The sequence below is a fragment of the Gorilla gorilla genome, chromosome 1, assembly GCF_029281585.2.
Source record: "Gorilla gorilla gorilla isolate KB3781 chromosome 1, NHGRI_mGorGor1-v2.1_pri, whole genome shotgun sequence".
NCBI lineage: Eukaryota > Metazoa > Chordata > Mammalia > Primates > Hominidae > Gorilla > Gorilla gorilla.
Genome location: NC_073224.2, coordinates 6,292,505 through 6,315,558, shown reverse-complemented (window position 1 = coordinate 6,315,558; position 23,054 = coordinate 6,292,505). Strand labels below are relative to the sequence as shown.

The 23,054-nt window shown below is 35.5% G+C and overlaps 1 protein-coding gene across 1 annotated transcript; it reads right to left on the bottom strand.

Moving 5' to 3' along the window:
- Positions 1–8,920: 8,920 nt before the first annotated feature.
- LOC101131889 (olfactory receptor 2T12) lies at positions 8,921–22,213 on the bottom strand. The gene is made up of 3 exons (XM_055381282.2): positions 22,135–22,213; positions 20,161–20,341; positions 8,921–14,371 (listed from the first exon to the last, which is right to left on the bottom strand). Exon 3 carries the CDS (start codon positions 14,361–14,363, stop codon positions 13,401–13,403), a length of 963 nt encoding a protein of 320 aa, XP_055237257.2. The 5' UTR covers positions 14,364–14,371; positions 20,161–20,341; positions 22,135–22,213; the 3' UTR covers positions 8,921–13,400.
- Positions 22,214–23,054: the final 841 nt, after the last annotated feature.

Below are 23,054 nucleotides of genomic sequence, written 5' to 3'. Positions count from 1 at the left end.
CGTTCCCTTTTCTCTGCAACCTCACCATCATTTGTTATTTTTAGATTTTTTAATAATATCCATTCTGACTGGTATGAGATGGTATCTCATTGCGGTTTTGTTGCGCATTTCTCTAATGATTAGTGATGTTGAGCACTTTTCCATATGCTTATTGGCAACATGAATGTTATCTTTTGAAAAGGGTCTATTCATGTCCTTTGCCCACTTTTTATTGGAATTGTTTGTTTTCTGTTAATTTGATTAAATTTCTTGTAGATTCTGGATAGTAAATTTTGTTGCATGCATATTTGCAAATATTTTATCCCATTCTGTAGTTTGTGTTTTCTCCTTTAATAATTTCTTTTTTGCTGCAAGGGCTCTAATTTAATTAGGTTCCACTTGTTAATTTATGGGTTTTTTTGTTGCAATCAATTTTGGCATCTTCATTGTAAAATCTTTGCCAGGTCCTATGTCCAGAATGGCATTTCCTAAATTAGTTTTCAGAGTATTTATAGTTTTATGTTTTACATTTAAGTCTTTAGTCCATCTAAAGTTGACTTTTGTATGTGATTTGAGGAAGGGTTCCAGTTACAATCTTCTGCATTTGACTAGACAGTTATCCCAGCACCATTTTTTGAACAGGAAGTCATTTCTCTATTGATTATTTTTGTAGACTTTGGCGAAAATCACATGGCTGTAGGTGTATGGCATTATTTCTGGGCTCTCCATTCTGTTCCATTGGTCTATGTGTCTGTTGTTGTACCAGTAACATGTTGTTTTGATTATTGTAGCCTTGTAGTATAGTTTGAAGTCAGGTAGTGCAATGCCTCCAGCTTTGTTCTTTTGGCTTAGGATTGCCTTGGCTATTTGGGTTCTTTTTTGATTCCATATGAATTTTAAAATTGTTTTCTCTAATTCTCTGAGGGGCGTCATTGGTAGTTTGACCTAGGAGTAGTACTGAATCTGTAAATTGCTTTGGGCAGTAGGGCCATTTTAACAATATTGATTTTTTCCTATCCATGAACATGTAAAGTTTTTCCATTTGTGTGTGTCATCTCCAATTTCTTTGATCAGTGTTTTATATCTCTCATTGTAGAGACCTTTCACTACCCTGGTTAGCTGTATTCTTGTCATGGTCCTTGTGAATAGGATCGAGTTCCTGGTTTGACTCTTACCTTAGCTGCTATTGGTGTATGGAAATGCCACTGTTTTTTGTACATTGATTTTGTATGCTGAAACTTTGCTGAAGTTTATCAGATCAGGGATATTTTGGACAAAGGCTATGGGGTTTTCCAGATATAGAATGTTATCATCTATGAAGAGAGATATGTTGACTTCCTCTTTTCCTGTTTAAATATCTTTCATTTTTTTCTCTTGCCTAATTGCTCTGGTTAGGACTTCCAGAATTATGTTGAATAAATGTGATGAGAAAGGGTATCCTTGTCTTGTTTAAGTTTTCAAAGAGAATGCTTCCAGGTTTTGACTATCCAGTATGATGTTGGCTATGGAGTTGTTGTATATGGCTTTTATTATTTTTGAATATGTTTCTTTAATGCCCAGTTTGCTGAGGAATTTTAACATGAAGGTATGTTATGCTGAATATCCAAGGCCTTTTTTGCATCTTTTGAGATGACTATGTGGCTTTTATGTGTTGAATCAAATTTATTGATTTTCTGTTTATGTGATGAATCACATTTATTGATTTGTGTATACTGAACAAATCTTGCATCCCAGGAATAACCCTACTTGATTGTGGTGGATTAGCTTTTTGATGTTCTGCTAGATTTGGTTTGCTAGTATTCTGTTGAGGATTTTTGCATTTATGTTTATCCAAATATTGGCCTGAATTTTTCTCTTTTGTGTGTGTCTGTGAAGTTTTGGTATTAGAATTATTTGGGTCTCATAGAGTGAGTTAGACAGAAGTTCCTCTCCTCAATTATTTTGCAATAGTTTCAGTAGGATTGCAACTAGCTCTTCTTTTACATCTGATAGAATTTGGCTGTGAATCTTTCTGCTCCTGGGCTTTTTCTAGTTGGTAGGCTTTTTCGTATTGATTCAATTTGGAACTAAATATTGGTCTGTTCAGGATTTCCATTTCTTCCTGGTTCAATCTTGGGAGGTTGCATGTTTCCAGGAATGTATAAATTTCTTGCAGGTTTTCTAATTTGTGTGCATATAGGTATTCATAATTGTCTCTGTTTTTTTTCAATATCTTTGGGGTTGGTTTGTAATGTACCCCTTGTTATTTCTGGTTTTGTTTATTTGAATTTTCTCTTTATTTTCTCTTTTAGTCTAGCTAGCATTCTATCCATCTTATTTACTCTTTCAAAAAACCAATTTCTGGATTCATTGGTCTTTTGTATAATTTTCGGCATCTCAACTTCATTTGGTTCAACTCTGATTTTGGTTATTTCTTGTCTTCTGCTAGCTTTGGTTTTGGTTTGCTCTTGTTTCTCTAGTTCCTGTAGGTGTAATGTTAGGTTGTTAATTCGAGATCTTTCTAATTTTTTATACGGACATTTCACACTATAAACTTTCTTTTTAACAGCGCTTTAGTTGTGTTACAGGGATTCTGGTATGTTATAATTTTGTACTCATTCGTTTCAAAGAATGTCTTGATTTCTGTCTTAATTTCATTATAACCCAAAAGTCATCAGAAGCAGGTTGTTGAGTTTTCATGTAAATGTGTATTTTGAGCCATCTTCTTAGTATTCATTTCTATTTTCATTGCCCTGTAGTTGGTATAATTTATGTGTTTGTTTATTTAATTGAGTGAGGATTGTTTTATGGCTGATTGTGTGGTTGATTCTAGAGTATGTGCCAGGTGCATATGAGAAGAATGTATATTCTGTTGTTTGGAGGGGGCGACATCTGTAGATGTCTATTAGGTCCATTTGGTCAAGTATCAAGTTCAGGTCCCAAATATATTTGTTAGTTTTCTGCCTGGATGATCTGTCTAACACTGTCAATGGGTTGTTGAAGTCTTCCCCTGTTATGTGGTTATCAAAGTCTCTTTGTAGGTCTCTAAGAACTTGCTTTATGAATCTGGATGGTTCTGTGTTGGGTGCATATACATTTAACATGGTTAGGTCTTCTTCATGACCTGAAAACTTTACCATTATGTCTCCTCCTTCTTTGTCTTCTTTGATCTTTGTTGGCTTTGTTGGTCTGTTTTGTCTGATTTTAAGATTGTAAACTCTGCTTTTTTGTTTTGTTTTGTTTTCCATTTGCATGGTAGATTTTTCTTCCATCCCTTTATGCTGAGCCTACGGATGTCCTGGCATGTGAGATGGATCTCTTGAAGATAGCATACAGTTGGCTTTTGCTTCCTTATCCAACTTGCCACTCTGTTCCTTTTAATTTGGGGCATTTAGCCCATTTGAATTCCACATTAATATTGAGATGTGTGTATTTGAGCCTGTCATTGTATTGTTAGCAGCTTATTATGCCGACTTGTTTGTGTGGTTGCTTTATAGTGTCAATGGTCTCTACTTATGTGTGTGTGGTTTCTGTGTTTGTTTTGGTGGACAGTAATCATCTTTCTTTTCCATATTCTTCCATATTTAGCACTCCCTTCAGGACCTCTTGCAAGGCAGGAGGTGACAAATTCCGTTTAGCCCAGACAGTAATTTTTTAAAAATTTTGGGTGACGTATCTTGCAGTTCTACAATATCCGTTTCATTCTTTTTCAATGTTTTATTTCTTTATTGGCATACTTTATTTCTTTGTTGAGTCTTCTTATTTATTTCAGCTGTATTTAAACGTACTTGCTTTGTCATTTTTATGATATCTCTACTAAAATCCTTGTCAGAGAAATTGAACACCTATATTTTCACCATCAACCTCTTGTTAGTCATGATTTTCAGGTTGTCATTTTCTCATTTATTTGTATAAGAAGCTATTTTCAATTGTATTCTGGGCATTTCTATTATTGTGCTTTTAACTTTGGATCTTATTTAAACCTTCTATTTTACTCAGTCTTCTCTGACACCTTACTGGTGGAAGAAGAGAGCTGTCACATGGTTACAGCCTGGCAGCAATGCAAGCCCAGGTTTTCCACACAGTCTCACTTGACACCTTGTGGCAGAGAGGCACCTCACTACTGCTCCCCAGATGGTCTCCACACACACTTCTAGAGGTAGCCTTTGTACCAACCAGGAGGTAATGATGCATGTATATTAATAATGGACACTGATATGTATTATTTAGTGTAATTTCTCACATCATGATATCAATGTTTTGTTGACAACATGAGTTGGGATAGGTTCCTTCCTATTCTATGTTATTAAATGATTGTGTAATATTAGTAGTATTATTTTTCCCTCATATAATTGATTGAGTATACTACTGAAACCATATGGACTGAGATTTTTTGTTACTAAATAATTTGACAAATTACATGCTTATCATTATTTTTTATTTGTTTTTTAAGGCTTTTCATTGTAATTTTTTCTTTTACCCTTCTTTTTATCTAGAAGCTTTTAGCCTAATTGAAAAAATAAAAACCTCAAATATAATGTAAAATGTAAACAAATCTGGAAAAGTAGCAGAAGACAGAGTACGTTCAAAACAAAATACATTGTATTTATTTCTACAATTATATTTAAAAATTTTAAAATAAACATTTTGATTAAACCAAATAAACAAATTTTTTTTTTTTTTGAGATGGAGTCTCACTCTGTGGCCCAGGCTGGAGTGCAGTGGCATGATCTCGGCTCACTGCAACCTCCGCCTCCCTGGCTCAAGTGATTCTCCTGCCTCAGCCTCCCAGACAGCTGAGATTACACCCGGGTAGCTGGGATGCACGCCACCAGACCTGGCTAATTTTTTTTTTTTTTTGTATTTTTAGTAGAGATGGGGTTTCACCATGTTGGCCAGGCTGGTCTTGAACTCCTGACCTCAGGTGATCCACCCACCTCAGCCTCCCAAAGTGCTGGGATTACAGGCATGAGCCACCACGCCCGGCTAACAAAAAATTTTTAAATAAACATTTTGATTAAACCAAATAACAAAATGCATAAAAATAAATATATGAAAATCTATGCAAGATGTTTATGTTTGATTCCATAAAAATTTGCTTAGATATACTATAGAAAAATTAATATGTAGATAACATGTTTTGACTAAAATATGATACACTTGAAAAACCACTAATCTCTCTCAAGTGATCTATGGACTAATATAAATAATAAATCTATAAAGCACTAAAAAATAAGATGCTACCCTTTAATTCTTGAAGTGTACTTTTTTTATAGAGAAAATACATAAGAAAAGCCCACTAATTCTATGAAAAAAAATTATACATTGGACTTTACAAAAGTTAAAATCTCTGCTGTGCAAAACATACCATTAAAATAATAAACAGGCTAGCCAAAAAGGAGGAAAAAATATTTATAGTACAGATGTTTGACAAAATATTTTTGCCCAGAATAAATAAAAAATTTTAAACTGAATGAAATAAATAAAAACAAAAATATTTTGGTGAAATATATAAAGATACTCTTCTTAAAATAACATATATCAATGACAGGTAAGCATCTAAGAAGGTGCTGAACTTCATTATTCTCCAGGTAATGTAATATTTTAAAATGACATAAAGATACCACAACTAGAAGGATTAAAATTAAAAATATTCAAATGCCAAATGCTAGTGATGACGGAGAGTAATACGACCTCTCCGTCATCACTCACACTAGTGGGGGGAGGTAAAATGTTTTAAAAAAAGAAGAAGTCAAATTATCTTTCTTCTTTGATGATATGGTTCTATACCTAGAAAACCCCAAAGACACAGCCAAAAGGCTCCTAGAACTGATAACTTCAGCAAAGTTTCAGAATACAAAATAAACAGACAAAAGTCAATAGCATTTCTATACACCAATAACATTCAAGCTGAGAGCAGGAACAGCAAAGTAAATAGTGAATGTTCTCACTTATAAGTGCAAGCTAAACATTGAGTACAGAAGGACACAAGCATGGGAACAAAAAACACTGAAGACTACTAAAGAGGTTAAGGAGGGGGAAACGTGGGGTGCAAAATTACCTATTGGGTGCTATGCTCACTATCTGGATGACAGAATTTGTACCCCAAAGTTCAGTAACATGTAATATAACATTTAACAAAACTGCACCTGTACCCCCCTGAATCTAAAATAAAAGTTGAAGTTATAAATAAGAATAAAAATTTTAGAAGATACAGAAGAAAAATCTTTATGACTTGGGGTTAGGCAAATAATTCTTGGGCATGACAGCAATGACATGACCCATTAAGAAAAACTAAGTAGGACTTCATGAAAATTAAAAGCTTTTGTACTGTTAAAGGGAGATTAGGAGAAAATATTTACAAATGACATCTCCGTCAAAAGACTTATTTAGAAAATATACAGATAACTCTATACATTTAACAGTAAATAAAAACTAAATCCAATCAGACTAGGAGTCAAAGGGTTAAACAGACAACTCATGAATGAAATACATGTATGTCAATATATGCAAATCATAAATGTGACAAAGGGCTATTCTCTAGAATGTTTAAAGAACACTAAAAGTCAACAGTGAAAATAAATGATAAAAACATTAAGAGACATTTCATCAAATAGGATTAACAGCTAAATAAGCAAAACAAACAAAAACACTAAAATGGTTTCCAAAATATTTTTATAATGAAAATTAAATCTGTGATAAAATAAACTACATGCCTATCGGAATAAAAATATTGACAATACCAAGTGCTAAAGAAGATGCAATGCAACTGGGTATTTCAAAAATTGCTGGTGGGAATAAAAAATGTTACAACTGGCCGGGCACGGTGCCTCACTCCTGTAATCCCAGCATTTTGGGAGGCCAAGGTGGGTGGATCATAAGGTCAGGAGACAGAAACCATCCTGGGCAACATGATGAAACCCCGTCTCTACTAAAAATACAAAAATTAAATACACATTTATTATACAACACAAGGATGGCAATGATTCGTTTTACAACCCCATGTTCCTGCATAGTTATCCTAGAGAAATAAAAACTTACAGTCATTCAAAAACCTGACATGAATGTCCATAGCAGCTTCCTTTGTAATAGCAAAACTTATAAACAACACAAATGTCCTTCAGTACAAATGCATAAACAAACTTTGGTACAATTAGACACTAGAATGCTATTCAGGAATTAAAAAGAAGAAATTATTGACACATACAATGACCTGGATAGAGCTCAAGGGCATTGTACTTTGTAAAAAAAGGAAAGCCAATCTCAAAAGTTCACATATTGTATGTTTTATATCTATATCTGTATCTGTGCAATGAAATTATAGTGATGTAGAACAGATCTTTGGTCTCCAGGGGTTAGGAGGTTTTGGGGAGAGGATGTGACTGACTTTTGAGAAATAACAAGAGGAAGTTTCTTTGCGGTAATAAAACAGTTCTGTATCCTGACTGGGGTGATGGTTACATAAATCTACACGTGTGAAAAATTTCATAGAATTCTACAAACCACCACGCACACACAAAATACATGTAACAACTGGTGAAATTTGAATGAGTTAATAGTATTCTACCAAAGTGAATTTCCTGGGGTTGATAATGTACTATGGTTATATAAGATAGTATCGTTGGGACAAGCTGGGTGAAGGATACACAGGAATTTTCTGTACTTTTTTTAATGTCCAATAACTCAAATACGAATAATGGCAACAAAAAAATTCAATGCAAAAATTGTAATAATAAAGCAAAAAAGTAATCTTTAAGTTATAATTTTTCCCTAAATTGAGCTGAATACTTACTGAATCTCAATTTTAAAATTACAGAAGTTTTGTTTGTGAAATTAAAAGCAGAGTCTAAAATTTCTACAGGAATGCAAAGAATCAAAAACAGGAAAACTTGAAAACAAAAAGAAAGAAAAAAAAACAAGATAGGATGATTATTCTACCTAATATCAAAACGTTTTATAAGGCTACAGAAATTAATATACTGTGGTATCTGTTCAGTAATAGAAATATAGACAAAGGGTAAAAATGGCAGACCAGTTAATGGGTGCAGCACACCAACATGGCACAGGTATACATATGTAACAAACCTGCACGTTGTGCACATGTACCCTAAAACTTAAAGTATAATAAAAAAAGTGGCTAGTCTATTAATTCCCCCACATCGATACATAATTAATAATAATACCTAATCTACCACTGAGGCCTTTTCAATAAATGATGCTGGGTCAGTATGTAATGATCCAACAACATATATGCACCAACTAATTGGAAAAGAATTACAACGTTAGCATAGTAGACTATCTTTATGTCTTGGATTAGACCAAGATTTCTTAAAGAACACCAAAAGAAAAACCATGAAATAAAAGATGGATGATTTATCTTCATGCAACTAAAACTTTCTGCTCATGAAACAGCTCCATTATGAATAAAGATGCAAGCCACACATTGGAAGATATTGGGCAAAATATTGATATCCAACATGCATAAAAAATTCTTAACAAATCAGCAAGAAGAGTCAGCTCTCCCTCCCCACCAGTATGTTAGAATAATGATTTCCTTTGTGAAGGTATCGACTTGGAAGAGACAAAAGGAATACATAAAGGGTACTAGATGATCTTTGTTGTAGTTACACAGATACATATGATTTTTTACATATGTAAAAAAATTATCAGTTGTACAATTAAGATTTGCATTAACTGTATTAAATAAATCTGTATTAATGTAAATCAATTGCACATTGAAGATGAATGATTTCTTTTTTATTGTATTAGGTATTTATTTTAATTTATTAAAATTATACTTTAAGTTCTGGGGTACATGTGCAGAACATGCAGGTTTGTTACATAGGTACACATGTGCCATGGTGGTTTGTTGGACCCATCAACTCGTCATCTACATTAGGTATCTCTCCTAATGCTGTACCTCCTGTAGCCCCCCACCCCCAATAGGTCCCAATGTGTGATGTTTCCCTCCCTGTGTCCATGTATTCTCATTGTTCATGAACAGAGGCCTCATAAACAGAACAGAGGCCTCAGAATTAATGCCATACAACCATCTGTTCTTTGACAACCCTGACAAAAACAAGCAATGGGGAAGGGATTCCCTATTTAATTCCACTTATGAATGAGAACATGCAGTTTTTGGTTTTCTGTTCCTGTGTTAGTTTCCTGGGAATGATGGTCTCCAGCTTCATCCATGTCCCTGCAAAGGACATAAACTCATCCTTTCCAATGGGTGTATAGTATTTGTGGTGTATATGTGCCACATCTACTTTAGCCAGTCTGTCATTGACGGGCTTTTGGGTTGGATTCACATATTTGCTATTGGGAATAACTGCAATAAACATATGTGCGCATGTGTCTTTTTAGTGGAATGATTTAAAATCCTTTGCGTATATACCCAGAAATGGGATTTCTGGGTCAAATGGTATTTCTAGTTCTAGATCCTTGAGGAATCACCACACTGTCTTCCACAATGGTTGAACTAATTTACACTCCCAAAACAACGTGGTAAAAGCGTTGCTATTTCTCCACATCCGTGCCAGCATCTGTTGTTTCCTGACTTTTTTTACTTTATTTTATTATACTTTAAGTTTTAGGGTACATGTGCACAACGTGCAGGTTTGTTACATATGTGTACATGTGCCATGTTGGTGACTTTTTAATAATTGCCATTCTAACTGGTGTGACATGGTATCTCACTGTGGTTTCGATTTGCATTTCTATAACGACCAGTGATGATGAGCTTTTTTTCATATATTTCTTGGCCACATAAATGTTTTAGTTTGAGAAATGTCTGTTCATATACTTTGCCCACTTTTTGATGGGGTTGTTTATTTTTTTCTCATAAATATGTTTAAGTTCCTTGTAGATTCTTGATATTAGCCATTTGTCAGATGGATAGATTGCAAAAATTTTCTCCCATTCTCTAAGTTGCCTGTTTACTCTGATGAATCCAAATGAAGAGAGGAAGTCAAACTGTCTGTGTTTGCAGATTACATGATTGCATATTTAGAACACCCCATCATCTCAGCTCAAAATCTCCTTAAGCTGATAAGCAACTTCAGCAAAGCCTCAGGATACAATATCAATGTGTAAAAATCACAAGCTTTCCCATACACCAATAATAGACAGAGAGCCAAATCATGAGTGAATTCCCATTCAGAATTGCTACAAAGGGACTAAAACACCTAGGAATACAACTTATAAGGGATATGAAGGACCTCTTCAAGGAGAACTACAAACCACTCCTCAAGGAAATAAGAGAGGACACAGACAAATGAAAAAATATTCCATGCTCATGGATAGGAAGAATCAATACCATGAAAATCACCATACTGCCCAAAGTAATTAATACATGCAATGCTATCCCCATCAAGCTACCATAGACTTTCTTCACAGAATTAGAAAAAAATACTTTAAATTTCATATGGAATCAATAAAGAGCCCATTTAGCCAAGACAATCCTAAGCAAAAAGAACAAAGCTGGTGGCATCACGCTACCTGACTTTAAACTTTACTACAAGGCTGCAGTAACGAAAACAGCATGGTACTAGTACCAAAACAGATATATAGACCAATAAACAGAACAGAGGCCTCAGAATTAATGCCATACAACCATCTGTTCTTTGACAAACCTGACAAAAACAAGTAATGGGGAAAGGATTCCCTTTTTAATAAATGATGTTGGGAAAACTGGCTAGCCATATGGAGAAAACTGAAACTGGACCCCTTCCTTCAACTTTATACAAAAATTCACTCAAGATGAAGACTTAAACATAAAACATAAAACCATAAAAACCCTAGAAGAAAACCTAGGCAGTACCATTCAGGACATAGGCATGGGCAAAGACTTCATGACTAAAACACCAAAGCAATGGCAACAAAAGCCAAAATTGACAAATGGGATCTAATTAAACTAAAGAGCTTCTGCACAGCAGAAGATGAATAAATTCTAGTCGGAGCCGCAACATTATGTTTCTTAATGACTTAAAAATTACACATTAAACAGAATATACAGGCAGTATAAAGGAAAGAGCCAGAATGATTGAAGATAGCAGGTAATATCCAAGATTAGTTCAAAGCCTCATCTTGATTCCGTGTTACTGGGTGCTAGAGCTTCATATGTTCGAAGTAACTCCTCATTCAAAATTTTGTTTCTACCATTCATGCTCTTGTATACTCTGTCTCTATCAGGTACTCCTTCTTTAACTTTAGAGATTCATAAGAACCATATCTGCTCATTTTCAAACACACAATGGGAAATAACTAAAAGCTTCCAGAGACAATGTATCTTCAATATAAGTGTCTGAAAGTTAACCCGTCATTTCGAAGATTTTGAAGATTTTCTATGCAAACCTTTATTAAGAAAATAAGAGTAGAAACATCTGCAAGTTACAAAAGCAATAAGAAATGAACATATAATTTCTAAAAGTATTTAAATTTTTTATTTCATATTTATTTTCATTGTGATCAGATAACTAGTCTGAAATACCACTTCTTTGAAACATATGTCTATTTTTATACATATTTTGTGTGTTTTTATTAATGTCTTACATTTGCTTGGAGATAATGTTCATTCCGTGGTTTTGTTGTTGTTGTTGTTTTAGTTTTCTCCTGAACATTAGGCTTAATTTTCTGGTTAGAATATTTTATCCTTACAAAATTTTAAAGGCTTAGTTTACCATTTGTAACTCAACGTGTTCTAAAATAATTTCTCTGATGGTGAATGAACCTGGTATGAGTAATGAAATTTCCACGACTACATGTACTTGTGTAATTTTCACCCATTATAAGAGAAGATTTTTTAGATGGTATAATGACAGAATTTGTGCGGTTCTGTTCCTTTCTCACTCTAACACTGGGTAAGGAGATTAATTAACAAGAGTAGGAAACTCTTAGTCTTAAACAGATGACACTCTCTCCTGTCATCCTCAAGTCTTCCAAGGAGACAAGAGTTTACTGAATAACCTTCTCTTAAGACATGGGCTCAGGATCTGCATGCAGTGGTTAAGGTACTATCTTAACTATATTACTGCTTTGGAACCTGAAGATCTAGATGAAGCAGGAAACTCCTTTCACTTGTTCTAGAACAGGTACCTTTTGAAATTCAGGTTGGTCTGAAATGGCAGGTTAACTTTCAGACACTTATATTGAAGATACATTGTCCCTGGAAGCTCTTAGTTATTTCCTGCTTCATGTTAAAAACTTATATTATTTCTTAAGTGTGTTTTACATAAGGGAAATATAGCCTTTATCATCAAACTCTCTAAGACAATTTGATATCCAGTCTCTGATTACAATTTGGCTTTGATAACCACTGCTTTCCTCCATCACTATCTATCTTGTGTCTTTATTAATAGTATAGTCTTCTTTTTTTCCTCTGCAAACTCCAAACCTTTAAAAGGTGTCCCAAATATTTCATCAGAAATATCTCTACTTACCTATGCCTTGGGAGAAGTAAGGTAACCCAATAATGTATAAGGTTGTTGAGTCTTACTCAGCTTTGATAACTCATTGTTAGTTACTGTTAAGATTCAGCATGATTATGCAATTCAGAGTTCATATCGATGAAGGTATGTCAATAAGTCAAGGTAACCTTAAAGCACGTGTAGAAAAGAGAACTTATTTGTAGTTTAAAACAATTTTCCACTGCAATTACAATGACACTCTTGGAAAAGATAAATATTACTTAAATAAAAAATTACATAAATTAAACAAAGTTTGCCTTAAAACACCAAATAAAAAGAGACTGGAAAAAATAAAAAAAAGATTGTGACAATATAGCAGTTACATTTGAGTTGTGTACTTCCCCTTTTGTCATACATCTATATTTTAAAATATAACTTAAAAATAATGTTATTTGTCTTTGGTGGAGTCCTTATATTTAGTTTTTAATCGTAGAGCATACACATGGGAAATAACACTCAAAATACATTATTGAACAGAAATAAACTTTTCCAGGTTAGGGTACAAGCTTTGGAGTCACTTTTTAATATTTCTGTGCTATGTGAAATTAGGAACCATATTTAACTTTACATGTGTTAATTTCTTTTTTCAGATAGTAGGAAATTGAGTAACACTCAACAACCTTATACATTATTGGGTTACCTTACTTCCCCCAAGGCATAGGTAAGTAGAGATATTTCTGATGAAAAATTTGGGACACCTTTTAAAGATTTGGAGTTTGCAAAAGAAAAAAAGAAAACTTATATCATGGGGTTGTTGTAGGATACAAAGTAATCTATAGGTATTACTTCACTTGAAGAAAAGTACATAAATGCTCAAAAATGGTATCTGTCAATACAATTGGCTCACTTCATTCTTAAAAATTTATTATATCAATACACAAACTTAATTTTCTCTTCATGAATTACTAAAGGGAGAGAATTACATTGTGTTAAAATGTTAATAAATTCAGGAAATTAGACTCATCTGACACTAGATCATCTTGACCTGTGGGCCTCATTTTGCAGGTGTTTTAGGTTTACACACATCCCCAGCCACTGTTTCAGGGCTTCCTTAACCTCACTGTTCCTCACACTGTAGATGAGGGGGTTTAGTAAAGGGGTGAACATACTATAGAAGGCTGACACAACCTTGTCGTGGTTAGTGGACCTGTGGGATTTGGGTCTCATATAGGTAAAAATGGCAGCTCCATAAAAGAGTCCCACCACAGCCAAATGTGAAGAGCAGGTGGCAAAGGCCTTCTTGCGGGCTTCTGTAGAGCGCATGTGCAGAACAGCAGCGAGGATGAGACCATAGGAGGACAGGATGAGGGAAAAGGGGACCAGGAGCATTAACACACAGCAGATGTACATGGCGTTTTCGAAGACTGAAGTGTCAGCACAAGCCAAACGAACCAGCACGGGGGCCTCGCAGAAGAAGTGATCGATCTCGTGTGCACCGCAATATGGGAAGCTCAGGGTAACAACAGCCTGCAGGAGGCCGTCAGCTGCACCCAGGAGCCAAGACAACATGGTCATCCTCAGGCACAGCTGCCAGCTCATGAGAGTGGGATATCGGAGTGGGTGGCAGACAGCCGCATAGCGGTCATAGGCCATGGCTGCTAAGAGGAAGCACTCTCCACCACCCAGTGTGGGGAGGAAGAAGATCTGCACACCACAGCCAGCGCGGGAGATGGCCTTATTTCCGGTCAAGTAGTCAGCCGCCATTTTGGGCACAGTGGTGGAAACCAGCATCACGTCCATGAGGGAGAGTTGGCTCAGGAGGAAGTACATGGGCGTGTGGAGCCGGCGGTCCCGGTGAATCAGGAGAATCATGAGGGAATTGCTAAACAGGGAGGTCAAAACGGTGGCCAGAAGCATCATGAAGAGGACTTGGTGGGCTGTGGTGCGGTTAAAGAGTCCTAGGAGAATAAAGTCTGGGGTAGTATTTCTCATCTCCATAATTTCCCCTGGTGTGATGGTGCAAATGGAAAAATGGAGAAGGAAGAGGCTTTTATGGTCTGAATAACTGTTTGACTGCACAGTTTCCGGACATATGTACTGGATATGTTATCCCAGGTCGTGATTCAAAGCCCTGACTCCCAGTGAGCCTGGCTTTTCCTGACCTGGCATTCACTTCTCTATAGCTCAACTTTTTAATGTTTTAACTGAGATCGTGTACTACAAACAGGAGTATATTTACAGATCAAAATGAATAAATTTTTTTTTTTTAGTTTTGTTATTTTTTTTATTATACTTTAAGTTTTAGGGTACATGTGCACAATGTGCAGGTTAGTTACATATGTATACATGTGACATGCTGGTGCGCTGCACCCAATAACTCGTCATCTAGCATTAGATGTATCTCCCAGTGGTATCCCTCCCCCCTCCCCCCACCCCACAACAGTCCCCAGAGTGTGATGTTCCCCGTCCTGTGTCCATATGTTCTCATTGGTCAATTCCCACCTATGAGTGAGAATATGTGGTGTTTGGTTTTTTGTCTTTGTGATAGTTTACTGAGAATGATGATTTCCAATTTCATCCATGTCCCTACAAAGGACATGAACTCATCATTTTGTATGGCTGCATAGTATTCCATGGTGTATATGTGCCACATTTTCTTAATCCAGTCTATCATTGTTGGACATTTGGGTTGGTTCCAAGTCTTTGCTATTGTGAATAGTGCTGCAATAAACATATGTGTGCATGTTTCTTTATAGCAGCATGATTTATAGACCTTTGGGTATTTACCCAGTAATGGGATGGCTGGGTCAAATGGTATTTCTAGTTCTAGATTCCTGAGGAATCGCCACACTAACTTCCAGAAGGGTTGAACTAGTTTACAGTCTCACCAACAGTGTAAAAGTGTTCCTATTTCTCCACATCCTCTCCAGCACCTGTTGTTTCCTAACTTTTTAATGGTTGCCATTCTAACTGGTGTGAGATGATATCTCATTGTGGTTTTGATTTGCATTTCTCTGATGGCCAGTGATGGTGAGCATTTTTTCTTGTGCTTTTTGGCTGCATAAATGTCTTCCTTTGAGAAGTGTCTGTTCATGTACTTTGCCCACTTTTTGATGGGGTTGTTTGTTTTTTTCTTGTAAATTTGTTTGAGTTCATTGTAGATTCTGGATATTAGCCCTTTGTCAGATGAGTAGGTTGCAAAAATTTTCTCCCTTTTTATGGGTTGCCTGTTCACTCTGATGGTAGTTTCTTTTGCTGTGCAGAAGCTCTTTAGTTTAATTAGATCCCATTTGTCAATTTTGGCTTTTGTTGCCATTGCTTTTGGTGTTTTAGACATGAAGTCCTTGCCCATGCCTATGTCCTCAATGGTATTGCCTAGTTTTTCTTCTAGGGTTTTTATGGTTTTAGATCTAATGTTTAAGTCTTTAATCCATCTTGAATTAATTTTTGTATAAGGTGTAAGGAACGGATCCAGTTTCAGCTTTCTACATATGGCTAGCCAGTTTTCCCAGCACCATTTATTAGATAGGGAATCCTTTCCCCGTTGCTTGTTTTTCTCAGGTTTGTCAAAGATCAGATAGTTGTAGATATGCGGCATTATTTCTGATGGCTCTGTTCTGTTCCATTGATCTATCTCTCTGTTTTGGTACCAGTACCATGCTGTTTTGGTTACTATAGCCTTGTAGTATAGTTTGAAGTCAGGTAGCATGATGCCTCCAGCTTTGTTCTTTTGGCTTAGGATTGACTTGGCGATGTGGGCTCTTTTTTGGTTCCATATGAACTTTAAAGTAGTTTTTTCCAATTCTGTGAAGAAAGTCATTGGTAGCTTGATGGGGATGGCATTGAATCTGTAAATTACCTTGAGCAGTATGGCCATTTTCACAATATTGATTCTTCCTACCCATGAGCATGGAATGTTCTTCCATTTGTTTGTATCCTCTTTTATTTCATTGAGCAGTGGTTTGTAGTTCTCCTTGAAGAGGTCCTTCACGTCCCTTGTAAGTTGGATTCCTAGGTATTTTATTCTCTTTGAAGCAATTGTGAATGGGAGTTCACTCATGATTTGGCTGTTTGTCTGTTATTGGTGTATAAGAATGCTTGTGATTTTTGTACATTGATTTTGTATCCTGAGACTTTGCTGAAGTTGCTTATCAGCTTAAGGAGATTTTGGGCTGAGACAATGGGGTTTTCTAGATATACAATCATGTCGTCTGCAAACAGGGACAATTTGACTTCGTCTTTTCCTAATTGAATACCCTTTATTTCCTTCTCCTGCCTAATTGCCCTGGCCAGCACTTCCAACACTATGTTGAATAGGAGTGGTGAGAGAGGGCATCCCTGTCTTGTGCCAGTTTTCAAAGGGAATGCTTCCAGTTTTTGCCCATTCAGTATGATATTGGCTGTGGGTTTGTCATAGATAGCTCTTATTATTTTGAGATACGTCCCATCAATACCTAATTTATTGAGAGTTTTTAGTGTGAAGGGTTGTTGAAATTTGTCAAAGGCCTTTTCTGCATCTATTGAGATAATCATGTGGTTTTTGTCTTTGGTTCTGTTTATATGCTGGATTACATTTATTGATTTGTGTATATTGAACCAGCCTTGCATCCCAGCAATGAAGCCCACTTTATCATGGTGGATAAGCTTTTTGATGTGCTGCTGGATTCAGTTTGCCAGTATTTTATTGAGGATTTTTGCATCAATGTTCATTAAGGGTATTGGTCTAAAATTCTCTTTTTTGGTTGTGTCTCTGCCCGGCTTTGGTATCAGGATGATGCTGGCCTCATAAAATGAGTTAGGGAGGATTCCCTCTTTTTCTATTGATTGGAGTAGTTTCAGAAGGAATGGTACCAGTTCCTCCTTGTACCTCTGGTAGAATTTGGCTGTGAATCCTTCTGGTCCTGTACTCTTTTTTGTTTGTAAGCTATTGATTATTGCCACAATTTCAGCTCCTGTTATTGGTCTATTCAGAGATTCAACTTCTTCCTTGTTTAGTCTTGGGAGGGTGTATGTGTCGAGGAATTTATCCATTTCTTCTAGATTTTCTAGTTGATTTGCATAGAGGTGTTTGTAGTATTCTCTGATGGTAGTTTGTATTTCTGTGGGATTGGTGGTGATATCCCCTTTATCATTTTTTATTGCATCTATTTGATTCTTCTCTCTTTTCTTCATTATTAGTCTTGCTAGTGGTCTATCAATTTTGTTGATCCTTTCAAAAAACCAGCTCCTGGATTCATTAATTTTTGAAGGGTTTTTTGTGTCTCTATTTCCTTCAGTTCTGCTCTGATTTTAGTTATTTCTTGCCTGCTGCTAGCTTTTGAATTTTCAACCCAGAATTTCATATCTAGCCAAACTAAGCTTCATAAGTGAAGGAGAAATAAAATACTTTACAGACAAGCAAATGCTGAGAGATTTTGTCACCACCAGGCCTGCCCTAAAAGAGCTCCTGAAGGAAGCCCTAAACATGGAAAGGAACAACCGGTACCAGCCACTGCAAAATCATGCCAAATTGTAAAGACCATCAAGGCTAGGAGGAAACTGCATCAACTAACGAGCAAAATAACCAGCTAACATCATAATGACAGGATCAAATTCACACATAACAATATTAACTTTAAATGTAAATGGACTAAATGCTCCAATTAAAAGACACAGACTGGCAAATTGGATAAAGAGTCAAGACCCATCAGTGTGCTGTATTCAGGAAACCTGTCTCATGTGCAGAGACACACATAGACTCAAAATAAAAGGATGGAGGAAGATCTACCAAGCAAATGGAAAACAAAAAAAGGCAGGGGTTGTAATCCTAGTCTCTGATAAAACAGACTTTAAACCAACAAGGATCAAAAGAGACAAAGAAGGCCATCACATAATGGTAAAGGGATCAATTCAACAAGAAGAGCTAACTATCCTAAATATATATGCACCCAATACAGGAGCATCCAGATTCATAAAGCAAGTCCTGAGTGACCTACAAAGAGACTTAGACTCCCACACAATAATAATGGGAGACTTTAACACCCCACTGTCAACATTAGACAGATCAACGAGACAGAAAGTTAACAAGGATACCCAGGAATTGAACTCAGCTCTGCACCAAGTGGACCTATTAGACATCTACAGAACTCTCCACCCCAAATCAATAGAATATACATTTTTTTCAGCACCACACCACACCTATTCCAAAATTGACCACATAGTTGGAAGTAAAGCTCTCCTCAGCAAATGTAAAAGAACAGAAATTATAACAAACTGTCTCTCACACCACAGTGCAATCAAACTAGAACTCAGGATTAAGAAACTCACTCAAAACCGCTCAACTACATGGAAACTGAACAACCTGCTCCTGAATCACTGCTGGGTATATAACGAAATGAAGGCAGAAATAAAGATGTTCTTTGAAACCAACAAGAACAAAGACACAACATACCAGGATCTCTGGGACACATTCAAAGCAGTATGTAGAGGGAAATTAATAGCATGTGCACATTGTGCACATGTACCCTAAAACTTAAAGTATAATAATAATAAAATAAAATAAATTAGAAAAACAATGTCTAATATGTGATCGAGTTTTTCCAAAAAGAATATGTCTCCAAAGCAAACAGATGGTTCCTATAACATCAGAAGTCTTTTACAGATAAACTGATAGAGAAATTCAGCTTCAGTCAGCATGTGACCAGCACAATACTAGAAATGGAGATTAAATTTGTGTCTTTGATCACATGATAGTAGGCAAATCATTTTTGTCAATCATCGTGAAGAGAGAAACAGGTCTCAACCTCCTCCCTGTCTGGTTTTAAAACAAATCAAGAACTTGGATAAACCTGATTATTGGTATCTGAGATCTAGGTTCAGTCAACGTCTTGAGAATGAGAAATGGGCATCTCTGGGATCTTTAGTGTTGTGGGTTTCCCACCTCAGGGTGCCATTGTGTTGCCCTCAAGAAGAGGTGGGCTTTTAAGGAAAATCAGGGGAAAATACATTGTATTGCCTCAATAATTTCCCCTGCTTATGAGCTGAATTCACTTCAAGAAAATAACTCATCTCAACTTACTTTATGGAACCACCTATTTTGACCATCATACCATAGCTGTCCCAGTTATCTGGATGTTGTCAACTGTTGTAATACACAATTTATCCAAATAAAACGGTATTACCTCAGATTTCCACCATAATTTGTCTTTAAGTGAGTCTTGCTATGAGCTTCCTTGCAAGAAGGAAGCTATGTGGTCAAATTCGCTCCTCCCTATGCTTTTTCAGTTGGCAAAGTGTTCTTTACATTTGGGAAACACTACTGCCAAGTCACTAAGTTGAGATAAAATGGTGATTAATTCTACTTGATCACTTACACATTTCTACCATATGTTTTACATTCCATTGAATGATGCAGCATTAAAACAAAATTGATTACAAATGTAAATCTACATATCCCTCTGAATTGTCTCAGTCACATTAGTTTAGGCTGAATTTATTATAAATGCACTCTTATTTGTGTTGTATTTTTTCACCTGCCTTCATTGCCTCAAAATTCCCTTCATACCCACATGCTAAAATTGACTTCATTGATTTCATCCTGTCACAGAGAACGTGGCAAGATATATCAGAAATTTATAACAGTTTATAAGTGATAAAATTGAAAATACTGAGCACTAGATTGCTCTATGCCTTCTATATTAAGATCCATATGAACATTTATTCAATAAAATTCTATAAAGAAAAATAATGTTGTTTCTAATGAGAAATTTGACATTCCTTCTAAGTAAGTAAGATACATATGAGAAATTGTGCTTACCTTTAGGCACCAGGAATATGAGACCCAATCCTGAAGCTCAGTGTAAGTTGTCCAGGATATAAACAATCTGAAAATGCAGTGAAGATAACATTGGGATTCCAAGAGGTATTTGTATATATTCCTATAAAAATGGATCTGTGGTGAAATATAATTGCAACTCCAAGTTATCCAGGACTCTTCACTGCCAAAAAAAAGCAGAACATTTTGAGTTTCAATACTGTACTAAAGGTATTCATGTAATGAGGTAAAATATTTTGAACTCTGCATTAGACGTTGCCTACCAAGTATTTTTCCCTTAGTTGAAATTTTGTGCTTCTAATTTTATTTATTTTATCTAATCTACATTGTTTCTGTTGTAATAAACTCCATCATTTTGTAAAAAGATGGTGCATACATTCAGTTTTTTTAAATGTCTTTTTTATGTATTAACCTCATCACATCTGGAAGAGGAGTCATCAGATTTCATTACACTGTGATGCTGTGCACATGCGCAGAGCAATATATTGTAACACAAAATTCATGAAAATCATGGTCAGATTTTATGACACTGTGATACTGTGCACAGGCCAGAGCAATAGTAACACAGACACCATGAAAATCTAGGTGAGAAATTGAGAAGGCACTGAGTGAGATGATGGAAAAGAGACATCGAGAGGCCAGAACTTGATAAAAAAAAAAAAAAGAAGTGAAGCATTATGTGAAATAATGTCAGACAGCATGTGTAATCCACTGTGTAGTCCACCGAGGTTGCTAAAATGATGTTACCCTTTTGCAGTAGGAATGATCAGGAAACAAAACAAAACAAAGCAACAAATCTCTCATATTGGCAATAATGATCATAGCAATTTTATTTGTAATAATAAAATGCAACCTGCATATGCACTAAAAATGGAATTTATAAGCATAACTACAGGAAGTAGCATTGATGAGTTTCACAAATAGAATGTTGAATGAACAAAGTAGATCACAGGGAATGACTTCATGAATCCTATTATGAGTAATTTAAACATACATATATAAATCTATTATAAAGCACAGCAACACTGCAATAATGATTATCTACAAAATTGGCTGAAAGTTTACATGATCAGAGAGAGTTAAGCTGTGTTTCGAAAGCACTGGTAATATTTCAAAGCATTTTACAAAATGTATATCCAACATATTTGTTGTAAATAAACATTTTTGTATATTCCAAGTTTAAAAACATATTTAAATAATAGGTGTAAATGTCTTGGAGGAGCACATGACAAATGGAAACATTCTTTAATACAGGTTGAGGATTCTTTATCCAAAATGCTTGGGACCAGATCTGTTGCAGATTGCAGATTTTTTAACACTTTGAAATATTTGCATATGTATAAGGAGATGTCCTGAGAATGGAACCCAGAGGAGAGACAAAATTAACTTATATTCTATGTATACCTTATACACATAGCCTGAATGTAATTTTATGCCATATTTTAAAATAATTTTGTGTAAGGGAGAAAGTTTGTGTACACTGAACCATCAGAAAGCAAGAGTGACACAGTCTCATGTCAGTACTCTAAATGATTCTGATTTTGAATATTCGATTTTTGGTTTAGGGATTCTCATCCTGCATGAGCTACAATTATTTAAAGAAAAGAGAATGTGGCCAAAACTTTCAAATCATGTCCCGCTCTCATCTGCTACGTTTCTCCTCTGACTCCCATTCACTATCAATATCTTTTACAAATCTAGAATGCCAGGACATATAAAAACAAAAATTATAGATTTTATCCCATCTTTCACATTGATAAGCCGGGGCAGGTAACCACTCCTTCTGCTTCAGGTTGTACCACATTTCTCAAAGTCATATTGTACAGATAAAATAGAATAAAATTCAAAAAATTCTCAGACCCAAAATCATTAAGAAATGAAATTAATCATCACCACGTTCAGCAGAAATTTCGGCACTGGCTTATACACAGTCTTGCTTGTGCTTGGTTAACTTACCTCTTAGTACTGATCTGAATAGTGTGTATTTTCAATGAGATTGTAGTTTCCTAAAAAGGCAAAAACATATAAATATCTTACATGTTTTTATGTTTCCATCACCAGGAAAAAAGCACCTAATATACAGTTGGAATCTTTATGGTTATTGACAAATGAATGAAAAGACAAAAACTTAAATTTTTAGCCCTTGTGGAATCCATTCCCTTGTCTTTAATTATGAAAGTTTGTATTTCCTTCTGTCTCCTCTCCTAGGACATGAAGCCGAATTAGCTTCCTTTTCTTGAAAATACTACAAAGATAATTATGTCCCTTTCCCTGTAGGTTAGTGTGAACTTTCTGAAACTTCTCCCTCTCTCTCACATGATGAGGTGAAACACACCAAGTGCTTTCTGTATAACTGGCACTGCAGTTAAAAAGTGTTTGTAAGCTCACATATTACCCACAACGATTGTGTATCTCAGATACCCCATTAGACACATGTATATATTATTATATATCATCTTTAATTATATCCTCATTTTTTTGCATTATGAAACTAAGGGCAGAAGTTTAAGTAAATTGACTTAAGTCACAGAGCTAGAGAATGGCAGTCAGGGCGTTCAGAGCTAATATCGTTCCTCTTCTATGGCTTCTCTTCACTGTTCCTTCTGCTCCATCGTCAAAGCAAGATATGCTTGGGTAGAATTGGCACTTTTAACATCTTGAGGTTCCCTACATAATTCTAATTCTATTTGTATGTTCCTTTAGATGTTTTCTATCCCTTAAAACTACTGTATATATTTTCCGTAAAAATTATTATTATAAAATAGAAATGTTCATGGGTATATTTTGTTGCTTGAGTGTATGGAATATTGTGTGTATTATTTCTTCTATTTCTTTTTGTTACTATATAGAAATCTATTAATTGTTGCTTATAGACC

Coding starts and splice junctions, on each gene's coding strand:
- LOC101131889 (XM_055381282.2), bottom strand. CDS start 14,363: ATGGAGATGAGAAATACTACCCCAGACTTTATTCTCCTAGGACTCTTT.